Source organism: Eschscholzia californica, unplaced genomic scaffold (genome assembly GCF_041429995.1).
Source record: "Eschscholzia californica isolate CP2 unplaced genomic scaffold, dmEscCali1.0.p SCAF_1, whole genome shotgun sequence".
Classification (NCBI taxonomy): Eukaryota; Viridiplantae; Streptophyta; class Magnoliopsida; order Ranunculales; family Papaveraceae; genus Eschscholzia; species Eschscholzia californica.
Genome location: NW_028238198.1, coordinates 74,267,413 through 74,288,332, shown reverse-complemented (window position 1 = coordinate 74,288,332; position 20,920 = coordinate 74,267,413). Strand labels below are relative to the sequence as shown.

The 20,920-nt window shown below is 34.9% G+C and overlaps 3 protein-coding genes, 1 non-coding gene and 1 pseudogene across 5 annotated transcripts; 3 read left to right on the top strand and 2 right to left on the bottom strand.

Moving 5' to 3' along the window:
* Positions 1 to 2,143: 2,143 nt before the first annotated feature.
* Positions 2,144 to 2,891, top strand: LOC147569079 (uncharacterized). The gene has a single exon (XM_086655538.1). It carries the CDS (start codon positions 2,287 to 2,289, stop codon positions 2,707 to 2,709), a length of 423 nt encoding a protein of 140 aa, XP_086511664.1. The 5' UTR covers positions 2,144 to 2,286; the 3' UTR covers positions 2,710 to 2,891.
* A 2,891-nt stretch (positions 2,892 to 5,782) lies between these two features.
* Positions 5,783 to 8,071, bottom strand: LOC147569078 (protein AGENET DOMAIN (AGD)-CONTAINING P1-like). The gene is made up of 3 exons (XM_086655537.1): positions 7,438 to 8,071; positions 6,693 to 7,130; positions 5,783 to 6,044 (listed from the first exon to the last, which is right to left on the bottom strand). Exons 1-3 carry the CDS (start codon positions 7,879 to 7,881, stop codon positions 6,036 to 6,038), a joined length of 891 nt encoding a protein of 296 aa, XP_086511663.1. The 5' UTR covers positions 7,882 to 8,071; the 3' UTR covers positions 5,783 to 6,035.
* A 3,002-nt stretch (positions 8,072 to 11,073) lies between these two features.
* Positions 11,074 to 12,063, top strand: LOC147569077 (pentatricopeptide repeat-containing protein At1g50270 pseudogene; annotated as a pseudogene).
* A 286-nt stretch (positions 12,064 to 12,349) lies between these two features.
* On the bottom strand, positions 12,350 to 12,423 carry TRNAV-CAC (transfer RNA valine (anticodon CAC)). Its single transcript has one exon. It is a non-coding gene; the product is annotated as a tRNA-Val (tRNA).
* A 2,509-nt stretch (positions 12,424 to 14,932) lies between these two features.
* On the top strand, positions 14,933 to 19,134 carry LOC147569075 (putative pectinesterase 53). 2 transcript variants are annotated; one of them, XR_015231171.1, is made up of 6 exons: positions 14,933 to 15,393; positions 15,622 to 15,811; positions 17,888 to 18,073; positions 18,195 to 18,430; positions 18,575 to 18,829; positions 19,011 to 19,134. XR_015231171.1 is itself a non-coding variant. In XM_086655536.1 (5 exons), the coding sequence occupies exons 1-5, from the start codon at positions 15,038 to 15,040 to the stop codon at positions 18,723 to 18,725; spliced, it is 1,119 nt and encodes a 372-aa protein (XP_086511662.1). In that variant the 5' UTR covers positions 14,933 to 15,037; the 3' UTR covers positions 18,726 to 18,952. The 2 variants fall into 2 exon arrangements, 1 of the variants encoding a protein (XP_086511662.1); XM_086655536.1 differs by lacking the exon at positions 19,011 to 19,134 and having other exon boundaries at positions 18,575 to 18,952.
* The last annotated feature ends 1,786 nt before the right edge of the window (positions 19,135 to 20,920 follow it).

Genomic DNA, 20,920 nt, shown 5'->3' with positions numbered 1-20,920 from the left:
TGCCCAATTTTTTTGAGTTTTTCTTCCACCATCAACTCCGGCGACCTACACCATCAATTCCGACGACTTCCACTATCAACTCTTACGGCATCTTCTTCCTTTACTCTTCTCTCTCTCTAGGGGGGCAATTTGGTCTGAACCGGCGGATTTTCGCCCAAACCCACCGCTAACGGGACGGATTTTACCGACCCTTTTATTTAACGGTTTGGGGTTTGGTATGAAGTTTAAAAAAATCGCCTTCGGGGTGAGTTTGGCATTAGATAGTAAACCCCGACCCGCCCCTAGTATTATGGTTTATATTAAATATATGTCACATTTAAAGTTATGTTTTTAAAACTTTAATCTTATCTTATCAGTTTATTTTTATAATATTTGAGTAGTTATAGTGTTTATGATTGAGGAACTCAAATTCTTATAAAATTTTGTTAACAATAATGTATTACTTCAAACTAAAACATTTTTTTTAAACAAAATAAAAAAAATTGGTTTGGACCCAACCCGACTCCTTTCTTCTTAAACGGAGCAAAGCGGGGTGGAGCGGTAATGATTTAGCAATTTTTAATCGCGGGGGTATGGTAATTGAATAACCACCTAGTTAATTATTGAGACGGTTATGGTAAAATCCGTTTACTAACGAGAAGGAATTGGGAAGGGGATGAACCATCCCAAACCCGCTCCGTTGACATCTCTATCTCTCTCTTCTTCGTTCCATCTTCCTTCGTTGTTCTCTCTCTGCCTCTCTTTCTTCTCGCTATCTAAGTCCCGGCGAAGGGAGAGCCCCTTTGGCGGGACTTTTTCTGGTTCAGACGTGAGACATAGAAGATGAAGGGAGAAGAGAGAAAACACTACCCAATTGCAAGTGTGCTCGAATTTGGTCTTCAAAATTTAAAGCCCTGATGTAGGGCGTATGAAAATCGGAAATCACCCGCCCCCCGAATTAAGGATTCCTCCTTTTAGAGGAATAGCATTTCTCATCGAAACAGGGGCGGAACTAGGGGTGGCCGGGGAGGGCAGTGGCCCTCCCTGGAATTTGACTTCTAATAGTAATTTTGACTCCCACAGAATTTTTATGTATGATCTCTTCTTTTAGATTTCATCTTTGCCCTCCCTCACACTATTTTCTGGTTCCGCCCCTGCATCGAAATGTGATGCCTCCGGATACATTCTTCCATACCAAACAGTATCATGGAATGCAATTCATGATAATTGCATTTCATTCCCTCACATTAAGCATGGCCCGGATGTTTTCTATCGTAAACATAACTTATATGACCTAAGTAACTATAGGTAACAATGTAACATTTGGCAGAGGTAGGAAATTATTAATATATATCGGGAAAGGGTTTTGAGGAAGCCATTACCCGCTCTAGTAGATCCACAACTTCAAACAACTTTATCTCCGTTCATATGTTAATTTCGCTTAAAGCTAGTTTTACAATATCACTGTGTATTCAACAACACCTTGTTTTCTTCATCTTCTTCGTCTTGTTGATAATGAGGGTGGATTAAAAAACTGTTGGAGGTAAGAGAAGTGAAGGAGTGTTTATCATAAATAACGCCTCCAGCAATTTTTGCGATGGGCGCTTCTAGAAATGATCATTTTAGCAGGGAGGGGTGTGCTGTGAGTAAGTAACAATTAGTTTCTGGGGCTCCAATGGTGGGGGCCCAATACAAAACGAGAAGTTTATTGGAACCCCTTCTTATTACAAGAACCCTCCTGGTGTGCCCTTGTGCAAATGAGGTTTTTCATAACAAAAGAAGGGGGCACCGATAATTAAAACTCAGCACCGACGAAGTGTAAGAGAAGTGTAAGTTTTGTGTGATATTCTAGTCTGACCTTGACCAGAGAAGTCGTACATCATTTCCCCTCCTCTCTGAATCTCTTTTAATTCCATCTAACAAACCAACTTTCTCCTCCCCAACCATTTCATTTATTTCAATAATACTATTGTCAAACCAATACCCCTCCTCCTTTCCCCTCTCAAACTACAGCTTTGCCCCTCACATACCCAAACAGGAATATAGGTTTTCTCTAGCATATATCTCAACAAATGGCAAAGTGGTAATTCACTTCAATAACAAGGGTAATCTCACAACTTCCTATTTATATTTGAACCCCCTCGATTATTACTTATCCATCCCACCCCACCTCACCTCACCTCACCTCACCTCACCCACGTAGTTAAATCACGATCAATACTCAACATCAAATTTAGAGAGAGAGAGAGAGAGAGAGAGAGAGAGAGAGAAAGAGAGAGAGTTGTAGAGAGAGAAAGAGAGAGAGAGATGGCTCAAATGATAGAAGAGATGAAATCCAAGGCAGTGATGTACTATGGAGATGAGATAGGGCAAGAAAAATGCAAGTTCTTGTTGACAGAAGTTGGTTTACCAAATGGGTTGCTACCATTAAAGGATATAATAGAGTGTGGTCATGTTGAAGAAACAGGGTTTGTATGGTTGAAACAGAAGAAGAAATGTGAACATAAGTTTGAGTCAATTGGGAGTTTAGTTTCTTATGCACCAATTGTTACTGCCGTTGTTGAGAAGAATAAGATCAGAAAACTGACTGGTGTCAAAGCAAGAGAACTCATGATTTGGGTCACTTTAACTGAAATTTACGTCGACGATCCACCTACCGGAAAAATTACCTTCAAGAGTTTTGCTGGTATTTCAAAATCCCACCCTGTCTCAGCTTTTCAGATTAATTAAGAAAGGACCCTAACAAATGAAAAATCCTAGTTAGTAGTATCTAGTCTGGTCTTGTACTGGAACCCCTTCTAATAAAGAACTTCTTTTTAATGGTTAGTGTATTTTATTTTCGTTTGCTTTTGTTCTGCTTTTGAAGGTTGTAACTCCATCTGATTATCAGTTTTTAGATTGTTCCAAATAAATTTTATAGTATAGTGTAATAAAGTTGGAATTAGCAAAAAAAAAAAAAAAAATCATTTGGACAAGGATGTAAGCGTCACATAATACTATCATCCGTCCCTACACACAAACATTTCTGTCAAATTTTGAAATTGAAAAAAGAAATCACATAATTGAATTTAGATGAAATTTTCTATAAATAAAAAGAGGGATGTTCCAAATAGTCTTATACTCTTATGACAAGATGGGTGATGTTCCCCGTATCCATCCATCTCGGACCTTGGGCTATTTGGAACGCTAGGAATGAGGGAGTGTTCAGAGATAAATCAAGGTCGGCAGAGCATATCTTCTTCGCGGCTAAATGTCTTATTTACCAATGGAGTAGATCATACAAGTGGGCCAAATCGTACACCTTCAATAGTATGGTGGAATCATGGGATGGGTTTTTGGAATTGTTGTAATATGGGCATCCTAGTGACCATCTCTTAGCCAACTCGGGAGTTGGGGTGGATTCTTAGCGACCATGGTGGCCTAGGTTCACCCCACACTTCATCTGTAATGTTCTGTTTCTTTTAATATTAAATCATATTATTCAAAAAAAAAAAAAAAGATGGGTCATGTTCAAATTCACCGGGTTGGTGTGAAGTGTTATGCATTTCAAAGGAACCCTAACCACTTACACATTTTGGTATTAAAACTAGATGTTTTTGAGTTGCTTGACTTTTAAGGGGGGGGTAGTGGATAGGGATTTAGGAGGACATTCGTGGACAAAATGTCTCGTAGACATTTCGAGACATTTTAAGACATTTCGAGACATTTGTCTGTAGACAAAAGGTCTTTATAGACATTTTAAGACATTTGATTCATGGACAAAAAGTCTTTATGGACATTTCAAGACATTTGGTTTATAGACAAAATGTTTTGGAGACATTTCAACATATTGAATCCATGGACAAAATGTGTAGTGGATATTATTATTATTATTATTATTAATATTATTATTATTATTAATATTATTAATATTATTATTATTATTATTATTATTATTATTATTATTATTATTATTATTATTATTATTATTATTATCTCATCATGGATGACAATTGGTAGGCATTTATTATTTTAGTATTATCATTATTGTCTAACCATACAAAATAATATATTTGTACTCATATTTTAAAAATATATTTTTCGAGTTTTGTGGACGTCTGTGGATATCTGAGGACATTTATGGACAATTAGTGGACATTTATTTATTTAATTTTATCATTATCGTTTAATCATATGAAATAAAAATAATTGTACCATTATTTCGAAAATATATTTTTCGACTTTGGTAGCCATCCGTAGATATCTGTGAACATTGATGGACAATTGGTAAATATGTATTATTTTATATAATATACTAATATATATATATATATAATATAATAATAATATAATATAGTAATATGATAATAATATCATTATTACTATAATATAATATAATAATATAATAATATAATAATACAATAATATAGTAACATATAATAAGATAATAATAATATAACATAGTAATATAATAAGATAATATTATAAAATATAATAATAATAATAATAATACAATAATATAATAATAATAATACAATAATATAGTAATATAAGAAATAAAGTATTGTTACTATAATAAAGTATTATAAAATACAATAATATAATAAGATAATATTATAAAATATAATAATAATAATAATAATACAATAAGATAATAATAATATAGTATAATAATATAATAATAAGATAATAATATAATAATAGTATAATATAGTAATGGCAATAATATCATTATTACTATAATAAAGTATTATAATAATTAATATTTTTATATATTATTTATTATAAATTATTTAATCTAATTTGATAATAATAATTATTTTTATATTTCTTAATGAAATGTCCGCAAGTGTCTTCCATATTTTGAAAGACATTTTCTCTCCAAAAGCTCTCTAAATTTACACTAAAATGTCCTCACATGTCTCCAAAACCAATTTGTCTTGAAATGTCCGTAATTTCGTGTCTCTAACGAATACCACAGACATTTCAGGACATTTGAAATGTCTCAAACGAATAACACGGACATTTTGAGACATTTTAAATGTCCCCAACCAATAACACAGACATTTGGGGACATTTAAAATGTCCCCAACCAATAACAAAGGATTTGGAGGGACATGGCAATGTCCCTCCAAATCCCCAACCACTACCCCCCTCTAAGTTTCTATTCTTAACTTGGTTTACTTATTAAACAAGTATGGACTTGTATCTTTTATGGTTCATGTATTATATTCATCTCATAAAGTCTACCTATCAAATCAGCCAACTGTCCCATTTATGTGGTGTCTTTATTTCTTTCATTGTCATTTGAATTATAGATCTGGATTTCAAAATTTTGAAGCATTTAATGGACTTTCCTTCTTTTGTTAGAATATGGTTGTTCTACTATTTAGAGACCAGCGCAACCTCAATATAGATTTGACATCCTAATTCATCTGAAACATGTGGGGAACTAACTTCATTTCTCCCTTATTGAAAATGTTTTCATTCCATCCAGCGATCCAGATTCCAGAGTTGAATCCCTAGTAAGCTGTAAGCCCAAGGGGCTTAATCGGATTTGACATAGGATCGGGACCATGGAAAGGGTTTGAAAACTTGGGGTTGAGGGTTTGAAAACTTGGGGTTGAGGGTTTGAGCACATTTTTTTTAACCCGGACTGAAATTAGGTAGGGACTCCGAAGAATTCTTCATTAGAGACCTTGAGAACAATCGGGGTGAGTGCCTTTGGTCTTTCAAACCCGAACTTCGGTAGGGTTCAGCGCAACCCGTATGGGTTGCATGCTTGCACCTCCTAACTTTGAGTACTCATATAGTAGCTACTCCATGAAGATCAAGTAATCAACATTATAGCTGTACTGTAACTAACTACAGTACTATTAACAAAGATATTTACAACAACCAGTATCACAAAGACGTAAACAAAACCTTCAGGCGTTTTATTTATTCGCTAATACTATAAAAGGTACCTTAACAACTGGTATTTTTTCACTAAATCTCGCCAAAGACTGGACGAAATGCACTATATGATCCATCCAACACAGACGTTAGGTTGACGAATTCTATTAGAGCTAATCCCATCACATAACCTGGAGGTAATAACAATCAAAAAGTTAGTTGTTAGCTAAACAAAAGTATCTTCTATGAACAAAAGGAACAGAATCTTAAGAATCACAAAGGTTAATGATCTTGTTGAAGTTAGTCCCACATTGATTCTGGTGGTGGTCAGTGGTTACTTCACAAGTGTGAGGTAATACTGCCTTACCTCTTGAGCTAACTATTGGGGTGAGAGAAGCCCAAGATCATTTGGGGGTGGGGGGGCAAGAAAGGCCCAAAACCACACTCATGGATCTTTCATAAAGTGCAAATCGGGACAATGACTACGAATTTCTAGTACTGTCTAGAGCCACTTCTAAAGCAATAGGCCCAAGAATATAAAAATTGCACCGTGATAAGAGAAAGTCTGTTCGTACTACCAAGGTTTATAACGGTTTAATGTTAGCTGTTCTAGAATGCACCAACCCAAGCTACCAGCGAGGTCACCAATCTCAACATACTTAACCTGGCGGACACAATTAGGTTGTGTATTTACAACTTTTCAGTCCTAATAATTCACAGACAAACCTTTAACTAGTTGACGGTAATTTATACGATTAAACTTGAAAAATTAAGAACTTTGAAATATCATATCACGATAGAAAGTTTAAATGTAATGCAACATTAAGATATCATAATACCTTAGAAGCTATGACCCATTTGCCATCAACCCAATCCTGATGAGGCCTTAACTGAGAATGGTCATACTCCGCTTCTTCTTTGTTATCCTTGAAGTAGACAACGTATCTTGGACCTCGAAGAACTTTCGATATCACACCACACCACCATCCGTCATTGTATTGAGCATCAACTTCTTGAAGCCGAGTATAACAATCAACTTGGCGAATATCAGGAGGAAATGGCCTGATGTGCTTAATGTTCGCTTCTTCTCTTAAGGGTGCTTCACCATCTTCTGTTCTCAGGTGCTGATACTCTATTATGTATGTTTCGTCATTAAGCTTTTCGCCAACGGTTGCAGCAAACCAAGAACCAGCGAAACCTTCTTCATCGCTAGTAACCTCTACCAGCGTTCCCTCGCTTAACCAATTCGGAAGCAATTCTGATTTACATGATATACTCTGCCCAAGAGTTTAGAAACAAAGTAAGCATTGGAATTTTTCAAGTTTAGTTTGAGAAAAGAAAGAAATGTTTCTAAACAAATACCCAATTGCAAGAAACCAAATAAGAGTTCTAATCATCATCTTCATAGCTAAAGTAACCATTGAAGAACAAAGATAATTAACAAAATTGAAGAAATTGAAAATGGTGTTTAATCTATCTAAATCTAATTTTTTTCTAGTTGAATTGCGTTTAGGTTTAAGTCCTAGATATAAAACCTAATTTATTAAAGACCCAATTCAAGAAACCCTAAAACAATCAATGTACCTTCTGGTTATTATCATCTTCTAAGGGAGGAGGAACCCAAGACCCATCAATCCATTCTTGGTGGCGCCGAAGTTCTGATCCTGAATACTCAATCTGCTCTTTTGAATCTCTGAAATACACAGAATACCTACCATTATCAAGAACATCTGTAATTACCCCTTCCCACCAAGCATCTTTATGAAACGCATCCACCATATCACTCAAATTGAAGCTCCGATCGATATTTTCTTGAGGAGGAGGAGGTCGTACATTGACAATATCGACGAATTCCCTCAATTTCTTAGATGATTTTTCATCTGCTAACAAGTTATGGTACTCGATGAAGATCTTTTTCTTCTTGTTAATGGGTTTTAGAACTGTACCAGAGAACCATGCACCCTTAAAACCCTCTTCTTCTGTGCAAACTTCAACTTCTGATCCTTTCGTGAAGTGGGAGTCCGCCATTTTTCTTCTGTTCCAGAAACTATTTTGACAAGAATTTGACTCTCTTTACTTTCCAACCCTGCCAAACCCAACGAGAGAGAGAGAGAGAGAGACTGATAGAGTCGGTACGAAACAGTCTGTGGGAAAGGGATGCTTTTTCTTTTTTCTGGTTGAAATGAAAACCATGCTAGTATGCGGCATGTTTTTTTTTTTTTTTTTTTTTATGGAAGAGGACTACGATCTACGCACGTCGTGATATTTGACATTTGATACATCATAGATGTGATAAGCTCGATAACTGGCCACTCAAACACATTTTTCTCAACTATCTAGAAAAGAAATATCATAAATGACTCGCTATACAAAATTGGAGCTGACCACAAGGCCTAACGTTGATGTATTTGGTTCTAATTGGTCAAGTCCTCGGAAGAGAGAAATGACATGCCCAATTGGAGCCGACCACAATACCGTTCCCTCAGTAGTTAAGTTTAATTTTGGGTCATTTAACATGACTCTTAGAAAACGTATTTCAGTCTTATTTTATAAGTAATCTTTGATTAATTACTACTAAGTGGTTTGGATGATTCTGAACCATAGAACTGTGAATCATGACAGGCCAAATATGATTTTGTCTAGAATTGTCCTTTTTATTGTTCCACAACATTACTCCCTGAATGATTGGGTGTACTTGACATCATAGATGTCTTGCATCGTCACAACCACCGTCACATTCATTTTTAGTATTATCATTTATTTATTTTTTTTTATTATTTTTTTGTGTTGAACTATTGTTTTGTTAACTATAAATAAAAAAAAACTATACCTTATGCTGATGTGAAAATAAAAAGTTCAAATACCTAGAAATGTGCTAGTAAAAAATAGAGTTAATTCCTACATGGCCCCCTACTTTGTGACCAGCTTCTTTTATGGCCCATTTTTTTCGTAAATTCAAATATGACCCCTTTTTTGAGGTAAATGTCCTGATTACCCTTCTTATTAATATTTTTTCAACATAAAAAAAAAAAAAAACTTGAATTCCACCTCGCTTCCTACTCCCCCACACATATCTCTCCACATCATCTCTCTCTCTACATCTCACCTCTCTCTCCAACTCACCTCTTTCTCTCTCTCCAACTCATCTCTCTCTCTAACTCACCTCTCTCTCTCTCCAAGTCACTCCTTCTTCTCCGACGAAGGTCGCCGGCCGGAAAATTTTCCGGTCGGCGACCTTAAAAAAAAAAAAAAATTTACCCTCATCTCTCTCTCTCTTTAGAAACTCCGGCGAAGGGGTTTCCCCTTCGCCGGAGAACAGATCTGGTCTGTTCTTGAACAGATCTGGTCTGTTCTTGAACAGATCTGGTCTGTTCTTGAACAGACCTTCGCCGGAGTTTCTAGAGAGAGAGAGAATATTAATAAGAAGGGTAATCAGGACATTTACCTCAAAAAAGGGAGCCATATTTGAATTTACGAAAAAAAAAGGGCCATAAAGGAAGCTGGTCACAAAGTAGGGGGCCATATAGGAATTAACTCTAAAAAATAATAAAGCTAGAGAGACCCATTCGACTTTTTAAATCATTATGTCGTCGTATTTATCGTGTTGGTATGGAAAACTGTAGGATGCTTCTAAAGGCACCTGGCCAAAAGGCTGTTAGCATCCAGAAATTGTATTGACTCGGGTCAATGGTCATTGACCCGATTTCTCTATAAGCACCTGTTTTTAATGTGGGTGACGGTCACTTTCGTTTGCTTCTTCCATGTTCTCTCTCGCTTTACCTTTCCATTTCCACTATTTTTAACAGAAACAATCAATGGCGGAACTCAAACTCTCTGAGACTCGAGACTTAACTCGAATAGAACGTATTGGCACTCACTCTCACATCCGAGGACTCGACTTAGATTCAGCCCTAGAACCTCGAGATGATACCATTTAAAACACAAGAAACAAAATAGGATAACAAACTCAAGTTTAAACCAGAAACTTCACAAATACTCCATTTTACAGTCTCTTCTAAAACTCCCCAATAACATAAGAAATACTAATAACACTCAAAACTAGACCAGACCACTTTTATTACATACCTGATGACACCAAACAACCCTAACAAGACTCTACACACAACTATTTTCCACATTTCTTCTATTTTTAACCAGAGATGTCAAAGGATTTGACTTGAGGTTTCTTCTCTTCCACTTTAGGAACAGTCACAGTGAGTACCCCATTCTCCATTGAAGCTTTCACTTCTTCCACTTTTGCATTTTCCAGCAACCTGAACTTACGGAGAAACTTCCCACAGTTGTGTTCAACACGATGTCATTTATCGTTCTTCTCTTCTTTCTCTCTGTTTCTCTCACCACTAATATAAAGAACTCTACCTTCTTCAACTTCAACCTTCAGTTCTTCTTTGTTAACACCCGGAATATAACACTGGTGTTTCTTTCAATCGAATCCGGTATTAGCCAATTGAGATGTGTCTTTTGAAATCTCAGGAACAGAGAGGGTGTTAGAAAAGGGGAAGTGTATGTTACCATAAAATGTCCAACAATAAACAGATGGATGACTTGCAACAAAGAAAAAACACATGGCCGAACAAAAAAAATACAATAAAGTCTGGGGCCATTGTTCAAATTATAAGGAAGGCCCTAATTAAATAAACAAAGCTGTTTTTATGAATGTAAACTGAAACTCCCTCCAACTTTTTTTCCTCCCATAGTCCAATGAGCATATCCTCAAGCCTTTTCCCCCCAAATTGCCAAAGTCATGTTCGTTTTACTTCACTCCTCCACACCATTACAACCTTTCTACCCAAAAAATCAACCACCCCCCAAGCCTTTATCCACCATCAACCACTTAATCTAAATCACCCCATTTTATCTAAACTAGAAAAATGCAAAAACATTTTTCAGTTCAATCAAATTCATGGGTCAATAGTCACTGTGGGTTTATCACGAAATGTATTCGCGATGAGCCGGCTTATTTTCGTAAGTTCTTTTTCATTGAATCCTCCAAACATTCCCTTAGCATGTCAAATATTTTCACAAATTCAAGAGCCAGATGTTTACACTTACAACATTATAATAAAAGCTTATTCAAAAGATCCTAACTCACTTAATTCCTTTACTTTCTACCAAAAAATGCTTCTTCAAGGCCTTCAACCAAATGAATATACATTTTGCTTTCTATTTACCTCATCTGCTAATCTTTTAGCTCTTAAAATGGGTAAACAGATTCATCCTCATTTCATCAAATGTGGGTTCAACAATGGTGTCTTTGGTACTACCTCTCTTTTACATATGTATAGTGAATGTGGTGATCTTAGTAGTGCAATTCAGATGTTCGGAGAAATGCATCAAAGAACTAATGTGTCATGGGGAGCGATGATTGACGCGTATATAAGTCATGGGTATTCGATTAATGGTATAAGATTATTCCTTGAAATGAGGAAAATCAATGTTGAAGCTAGTAATGCCACTTTAGTGAAGGTTTTGTGTGCTTGTGGTAAAGAACAAATTTTAGTTTTAGGTAGGACTATTCATAGTTATATTGTGATTCAAGGATTCGAACTAAATGTAACGCTTGGAACTAGTCTTGTTGATATGTACTCAAAATGTGGGTCAATAGATATAGCAATGTGTGTCTTCTCTAGGATGCTTGTGAAAAGCGTTGAATCATGGAACTGTATGATAAATGGGTTGGCGGTGAATGGGCGAGCCGAAGAAGCCATTAAGTTGTTTGAAGAAATGGTATCTTTAGATGAATCCCCAAATGGTGCAACATTTCTTGGGCTACTGCAATCTTGTACCCATAGAGGACTAGTTAGAGAAGGGCTCAAGTACTTCTCCAAAATGAGTGAAGTATACGGAATCATAGCAAATGTTAAGCATTATGGTTGTGTCGTGGATCTATATGGGCGAGCCGGATTGATCGAGGAAGCCTTAGAAGTGATCCGAAAAATGCATGTTAAGCCCGATATCGTTATATGGGGAGCATTGCTTTGTGCTTGTAAAATGCATGGGTATTCAAGACTAGGAGAGGTTGTGGTTGGACAAGTGATAAAACTAGTGGAACCTGATAGAATTACAATAAGTGGTTTATCAGATATGTATGCCATGTCTGAAAGATGGGAAGATGTTGTTGAGGTAAGGAAGAGAATGAGGGAGAAGTTTAGTTTACAAAGGCTTGGATTTAGCTACATATCTAGTTAACTTCCTACCTTCACAATAAAAGAAATGTTCGTAAAACGATCTATTCATTTATATTGATTTAAAAAGTATCTCCCCAATTTATCTTAATCTTTACTCTTGTATGCGAGTATCCTTTGGCGTCCTCTATTTAGAAAAAGATGAGGAAGAACAAAGTGAGGTTAAGAGGCAAAATTGAAAAAAGATAGGGGTGTTTTTTTAAGTGTGGGTGACTGGGTACCCAATGTTGAGGTTACAATTTTGGACGCGCGGAATATCAAGCAATGTTGAATAAAAAAGTAAAAGAATATGTCTGAGCCCGGGTTCGAACCGGGGACCTCTAGTGTGTGAGACTAGCGTGATAACCGACTACACTACCCAGACTTGATGAAACTTATTCTCAACATAACTATAAGATCAAATTTCTAATAATGCTCCTATATTGAATCAAAACATTGAGCACAATTATATGGTGTATATAGATTGTTTAAACTTAAATAGTAGTTCTGAAGTACTCTCCTTCTTCCCTTAGATTTACTTTATCAAGATAGCTATTTCTAGTTGGGTAGTTTTAATTGTTGAAATGCTAGTTTTAATGTATTTTAGTATATAACAATCTCTTCGAATATTCTTTTTCATCTTTTTGGGGCTTGAGTTATAAGAAATTCTAATGCAACTAAATTATCTAGCTAGGTTTATTGAGATATAGAAGATATATTGGATATGGTGACTACTAATATACAAGATATAGAAGATATTGGAAGATACAAAGTATATGAGACGGATCGAGATGAAGAGATCCGACGATAAAAGAAGAGACCAAGATATATGAAGATCAGAAGATATATTCATATATTCAAGATATCTCTTAATTATATTGTATTCTTTCCTAAGTTTAGTTAGGAAACTTAGGAAACTAGATAACCCGAATCACTCTATAAATATGAGTTGGGTTACAGAGTTTAAATTATCGAGTTATCGAGTTATGTCTGACCAATGTAACCGATCAAACCCACATACAGTTGTATGTGGTGATTATCAATAAACAAGTTATTCTCCGTGGATGTAGGTCATGAGTATTCGACCGGACCACGTTAAATTATCGTGTCTTTTACATTATGTTCATATCTCCGATTACTATACAATCGTGATTTTAACAAGGTTATTAGAGAGAAAAGGGTAGGAACTTAGGCTAGCTAAGAAAATAAAAGGGAAAAACATAAATCATGTATAGATAAGGGTTCACCTCCTTTTGTTGAAAAGATGGATCATGGATTATGTATCTCCACCACCACCACCACCAATATGAAACCAACAATGGAGGACAGCTCTTTCTCAAACTCTCTCATCACCTAACCCAATACTCCTACTATTATGTACTACACTATTATTCATCAACTTATTGAATAGTTCAATTAATCGGTGTCCTCAAATTTGGACCCCACCCTCCACTAAAACATGGATCCCCTCTCTAGTCCTAGTTTTCATTTCTTTTGTTGTATACTTCATCTAATTTCTTTTATTTTACTTGTCTACTTTTCACTGCACAACACTTCCACCGTGTACGTATCAACTACCATTGTCACGGTTCGAGACACACGCTGAACAATTAAAAAAAAATAAATAAAAAATAAACTACCACTACCACCAAAATTAGGAAAAAAAAACTAGCCTAACTAAAATTAAATCAAATAAAATGTGTGCACATATATGTAAAAATTATGTATTTTCAACTATAAAATCATAATCAAGAAGTCAGGAAAAATAAAATCAAATTTTGAAGTTGAGAATTTTCGCGTTGCCAAACTAGCTGTTTTATTATTTCTCTTAAATAAAGACACTTTTTTTTGTCAAACACTAACATTTTGCAAAAAGAAAATTAGTTTTTATTAGATGTGCATAATAAAATAAGATAACAAATAAATGTTCTTTTTGAAAATATATCTATTTCCAGTCTGGAGCCAAGGTTTGAAGCAGAATATTAGTGGGTTCAAACAAACACCTAAAATCTTCCAAAACTTATGCCTTGAAATCATTTCCCCTTTCTGACTTCTTACCTAGCTATATAGTCCAACAAGCAACAACCAGACACTATTAAGTGCTCAAAACCCCCACCCTACAAAAAAAAATCAGAAAGATTGGACCCAACATGCAACTAGAAAGAATATGGGGTCTAGACAAATTACTAACAGACAACAAGAAATGGATCGTTAGGGTTAAATGGTTAATTATGAAATGTTCAAATTTATAGGATACTAATATGTAGATAACTGAGGGGAGATTTCATAAAATTTATCCCTAGCTCACTTTATATTTGTTGCCAGTATATATGAGAGCAAGGTTCAAATTATGATCTTGTAAGATATAAATAAAAAGTGTGACAACTATGCATTTCAAATCTCATTAGGAGATTGATGGTGAATTAATTATTAGATAGCTACTTTAGAAAAAAAAAAAAAAAAAAAAAACTTTTTAAGTTAATTAATTTGACTCAAGGTTTCTTCTCGAGTCAGATTTTTGCTCGTACGTTGTGAGTCCATTTGAATTTGACCATTCAAGCTCTAACGGAACATATTAAGACGATGATCAAAAAGTAAAAAAATATCACCAAGTACAAAATACTTAGTGGAAAGTTATGTGTTAGAGTAATAGAGTGTGATCCGAATCTTAGTTATATATATCTTGTTAGTGCATTTTATCGATTACATATAATTAATTGTAGGCAAGAAATATGATACGCGCGAGTATCTTTTTTAATATAGAAAACTCATTTAGTTATCTCTAAAGAAGAAGATATGCTCAATTAAATGCAAGAAATAATAAAGCACCAAGAATATGGTAGGTTATTTTAGTGAATATATATTTTTTAAATACAAAAAAGGTGTCCTTTTACATATCTCATTCAATATTCAAAACTTCAATACCACCTCCCCCTCCCACACTCACAAACCACAATAAATTGTAGAATTGCCTCTAAGCTAGTCATTGACATATTTTCATGGCTCCTCATAGTTCTATATACCTTTCTCTTTCCTTTCTTCTTTTTCTCTCAATCATCCTCCCTTTCGGCTGTAGTCTCTCATCGAACTCAGAGAGAGAAAGTGATTATCAGAAATGGGTATCGTGGAACGTCGAAAACCATAGGAGAAAGACTACATGGGGAGGAGAAGCCATGGCTGCTCCAGGGCAACCAGTACTGGACCCAAAGTTGAAGAAAGCTGAGTTACATAAAATGATAATCACAGTGAGCCAAGATGGAAGTGGTGATTTTAAATCCATAAGAGAAGCCATTGATAGTATCCCTGTACACAATAAAAGAAGAGTGGTTTTGGATATCAAACCAGGTCTTTATAGGTATGCTAAATACTTAAACTCATAGAACTATAAGTGTATGACAAGTTACTCTATTGGAATGTCATTTTTAGCAACATATTTTAACTTTTTAGTAACACCTTAACAAAAGTGTTGCCTTTTACGAACAAAACTGTCGCTAAAAGTTTCTTTCCCGTTTGCGGTTAGATGTTAAAAATTTTTAGTTATATTAAGAATGAATACTAATTTCATTATATATGTCATACTTAGGGAGAAGATTGTTATCCCTAAGCCAATGCATTTTATCACACTAATAGGGGATTCTCAAAACCCACCAAGGATAACGGGAAGCGACACTGCCTCTGCAGTAGGAATGGATGGCAAGACGCTGAATACGTTTCATAGTGCAACCGTTGCTGTCAACAGTGATTACTTTGTGGCCACCAACATGATATTTGAGGTACATTTTGCGAGTTGCTAAAGTTTATATTTTTGATACATGTTAAATCATACATGCTTCGGCCCTACGAGGGTTTAATGTAAGATTTGGTGGTCGTGTTCAAATGACGTAGAGGAAAAAAGAATTTAGCTTTTAGAACTAATAACATGTCCAACCACTGTCAACACTTAGTTGCCCCACTGGATAACACTGTTGACATTAGGTCCAAAATTTTAGAGGTTCCACGTTCGATTCACAGAAGAAGTGGAATCCATAGTTTATTGAATTTGGTTATTAAAAGTATATTGTTTAGTTGGCATTTAGGCCCTGTCCTGTAAGAGTTTAAAATTCATCACATATTTGGTGTATCAATGCCTTGTGACGACTTCGATAATCAATTTCTCCAACCACTAATTGTAGGCTAATGCCTCACTTTTTTTTTTGAGTATGAACTACGACTTACGTTAGTCATTACATGGCATTGATATATCATCGAGATGTGATAAGTACGATAACCGCCTATAAGTGAAACTATGTCTATGAATGAAAGAGGTCTAAAACCCAACGACATATTAAAGAGACCTAAAGCCCGACAAATTTATTATTTATACCTTTTAATAACCTAAATTCAATAACTATGGATTCCACTTCCTCTGGGAATCGAACTTAGGCCCTCAAAGATTTAGGAGTTTATGTCAACACTTTCAACCACTTTGACTAACATGTGTTGAGGGCCGAGCCCACATCGTGGCACATACTCCCATGACCCAAATGTGGAGTTCCCTTTAAGAGTGCGTTTAAAATCAATACAAGTGAGAATTCGTTATTAATTCATTTATAACCACTTTCTTCACCTTTTAACCCCCAAATCCTATTTCATCAAAAAAAAAAAAAAAACAAATCCATTATCAATTTACTTAAAACCTAGAATAGAAGCACAAAACTTAAAACAAAAAATCATTATAATCACATACGAAGTTTTATAAGAGTTTTTTTCGTCGCATATTATTTCTTGACTATAAATTTCGTAATAACATTCAAATTTGATAAGGAGTTTTTAGTTTATTTCCTCTTCCAACTCTAGTCCATTTGAAAAGAGTTACATTTCTATCTTTGTTATTCGAATGTAAGTTTGCTCTCTCACTGTAATTCATTTGTTGTAATCCAAATAATGTATGCTCGTAAAATTGAGAAACATTACTTTCTAATTTTTCCTTTTTTAATTTAGTATTTGCAAGTAACTTTTGGAATGTCTTTAAAGTTTCTTTATCTATCAAAAATACGTTGAAAATTGCTCATTTAATTAATCAATGATCAAATAAAGTGCACAATATATTAGAACTTACACTAGAATAAATTTATTAAGTAATTGTACTTTATAATACATATTAGATTTTCAAAATTCATAGAGATGTTAAGCAAAATAAAATACGATCAAATCGTAGATGCAATTTGAGAAACCCAACCACCACGGCCATTTTTATTTGGGAAATGCTAAAGCCATAAAAAAAATTTGACAAAAGTTGTTACCGAGCTGATGTGGCGGTTGTTGTTTGAAAGTTTGACTAAATCTAGGCCATTGAGAGGTAAATATCACAACCGCCACATCAGCTGGGTAACTTCTTTTGTCAAAATCTTTTGTGATTCTAGCACTTCCCTTTTTATTTACTAAAATGTGCCCCCCCCCCCCCCCCTGTCATGAAAATTTTCTGGCCTCCTGCCTCGCACTACATGTGTTGATCTCACTTTTTCTATTGAGTGATTACAAGTAATGTATCCATTCTTATTATGTAAACCCCTCACTTTTTTCAAAGGATGGTGAGAAGAAAATTCCCAAAATGAGTTTTTGGGCAACCAAACCAATTGCAACACCCAACACAGCCCCAAACAAGCTTGTATTATTTTATTCTTATGATGATCAACCTCTCTTTTATAAATGTATAAAAAGGTAGATGAGACTTGAGAGGAAGGCGCGTTTATAATGCGAATTTATTCATTAATCACAAGTTATGAATGGCCATTAGACTCCGTTAATCTGTTCACTCGACCATGGGCTAAAAGAAACAAGTGTAATTTGTTTGAGCACTGATGATACAGAACACAGCTGAAGGAGAGCAAGCTGTAGCTCTTCGAATATCGGGCACGAAAGCTGCATTCTACAATTGCAGATTCTATGGAAGTCAAGACACTCTTTATGATCACAGGGGACTTCACTACTTCAAGAATTGCTTCATTCAAGGCTCTGTTGATTTTATTTTTGGCTATGGTAGATCCTTATACGAGGTTAGTAAGTAGTTCATGACTTACTGGGCCTGTCCTTGGGCTTTTGACAACTTTTGTTGCTTGTCATTTATGGGCTAGTTCGATTACTTTTCTGACAGATTCTTATGTTGTATTATTGTAGAATTGCTATTTAAACTCGATAGCGAAAAAGGTAGCATCAGTGACAGCACAAAAGCGAACGAATTCGACAATGTCAAGTGGGTTCTCCTTCAAAGACAGTGTAGTTACTGGGAGCGGGCTCCTATATCTAGGAAGGGCGTGGGGTGATTGTTCTAGGGTTGTTTTCTCCTTCACCTATATGGACAAAGTGGTTGCTTCTCAAGGGTGGAGTGATTGGGGGGACCAAAAGAGAGAAACGTAAGTACATAGTTAACATATCCATGCGAGTTACAAAACAACCGTGCTAACAAATAAAATTTCAGCAATCGGAGAGGAACTAAATTACTACATGCATTAAACACATCGATGCTAACTCTGACGAGTTATCTCTTTCTTTTGTAGGAGTGTATACTATGGAGAGTACAGATGCAGTGGGCCAGGAGCTAACTCGACTGGAAGAGTGACTTGGGCACGACTTCTGAGCGACGAAGAGGCAAAACCCTTCATTGGAACATACTACATAGACGGAGAGACTTGGCTCCCGAATCCCTAATAATATCATATTTAGTTTCTATGTAATCCATTCAAATAACCTCAGAGAGGCAAATAAGTCCCTTTCCTAATAGTTATTTTAAGTACTAAGTTCTATTGCTCAAAGCACATTGATGCCAGATTAGGTGCGAATGTTCATTGGTAATAAGTATTATGAATTTATATAGACGTAAAGAACTCTAGTAAAACTCAATGGATATATTATATGATATTTTTCTAGGATTGAAATTTTTTGCATTGACAAAAAAGCTCATAAATCGTAGTATATTTAAAGCTAACTAAACAGCGTTCTATAGTAATATTGAAATTATATAACAGTTGTTTGTGAAGTGTAGAGCCATTTGTATTTTGCTATTTAAGTTTCATTTGGTGATTGCTTGAGAAAGATAATTGATGAGTATTGAAAGAAACATTTGTATTGCTCTCCATAATACCTTAACTTGGCCTAAGATTTGCAAAAGGTCATAGCTATAAATTTGAATTGTAGTTCTAATTTTCTCTCATGACTGTGACTTGTTTGGAAGCTACGATATGATTTGCTCGTGGAAGGATGAAAAGTGAAATAAAACACACGTGGCGTCTTCTAAGTGGTCAATAAATGAGGCCAAATCAAATAGGCAAGTGGATGAGAGAGAGAGGTTTAACACGTCAATGATCCAACCCAATTGCCGAGTACCACTTCTTATCCATTTTTCTCACTTTTCACATGCGAGCTCACGTGCAATTAAATCCTTTCATTCATCTTGGATAAGTAACCTCTATTCCTAATCCACGTAAATTGCTACTTTTAGGCATTTTTGTTTGATTTTCTTTCTATAAAATCATCTTACTCTACCAATCACACTTATCTTAGATCAAACTAACATCTAAATCTTTTCCTCATCTTCATGTGTGAATCTTCATTTTTAGAGAGGAGAAATTTCCAAGTTAATATTGAATCCTATACATAAAAAACCTGCTTGAACTATCTTTATCTTATAAGTATTTATGTTACTACTAGATAAGAACATTCTCTTTGTGAACCGGAAATGTTCTAGAGTAAATGTGCAACAATTAATTTTCAAAGTAATCTGATGCACAACTGAGTTAAATTTTTATACGTATAATTCTTGTAGTTAAAATTTTATTTTCGTGTTACTCTGATGTTATTGAGTGTATAGTTCGCATCACACAAATCACATGACATAACATTTCGTTCTAATGATTTTTTTGTCGAACCATTTTGTTCTAATGATAGATTCCATGTTTACCATATTCTTAGAACTTTGGTTTAATTTGGTATAGATAATATGTTAGTTCTTCATTGTAGGCATCATTGTTTCAATTTTGGTCACAGGGATATTTATTTAAAACCACTAGATCGTCTCAAGGTTTCTTTTCTCACCCTAATATTTTTTTTTGTAATGCATTTTAGCCACATGTACATGACTAGTTTTTTATCTGTTCCTAACTTTTTTTTGTTTGATCATTTTGACGGTTGAGTTTTTGTTTTCTTTTCTACCTCTTTTTTCAGAGTAATTTCGCTTATATCCTTTTTTCTTCTTTTTCATCCTATCTAAGAAAAATCTATTTTTCTCGCATATGTGTGGGTTTGTTGGCAGATGACCGAGGTTTGGTGGCATATGACCGATACCCCTTCTCCTGTAATATAGCAATCGCATATTTTAATTTCGACTGAGTCATTCTCTTCTAAATTAGAATTACTTTCGTATATTAGAAAACAATGTAATCCTCTCGTGTTACAAGTATATTTTGTACTTTGATACACCTAAAAAATTATTTTTATAATTTGGTACGATATTGCATATCACTTTTAAAATTTCGGATAGAAAATTAAGATATACTTGAGATTCAATTACATGTTTAAATGGGGCTAGGTTTCAAAAAAAAAAAAACTTAAATGGCTTCAAGAGAATAAATTATAGTGTTCATCAAAAAAAAAAGAGAATAAATTATAGACTAAACAGCTAAACTCCTCCACCATATACAAATATACAATACTACATGTTTTATCGGCAGGACCCAATGATGTTGGACTGTTACTTTGTCAAAAAAGTCTTCCAACATCCCTCGATTACCGTGCAGTTATTCTTAACTGACCATCCACCGACCGTTTTTAAGGGTTTTCAGGGGTTACTAATTTACTACCATTTGTTAGCCACATTACCGGTACTGCCCTTACTGCCGCCCACCGAC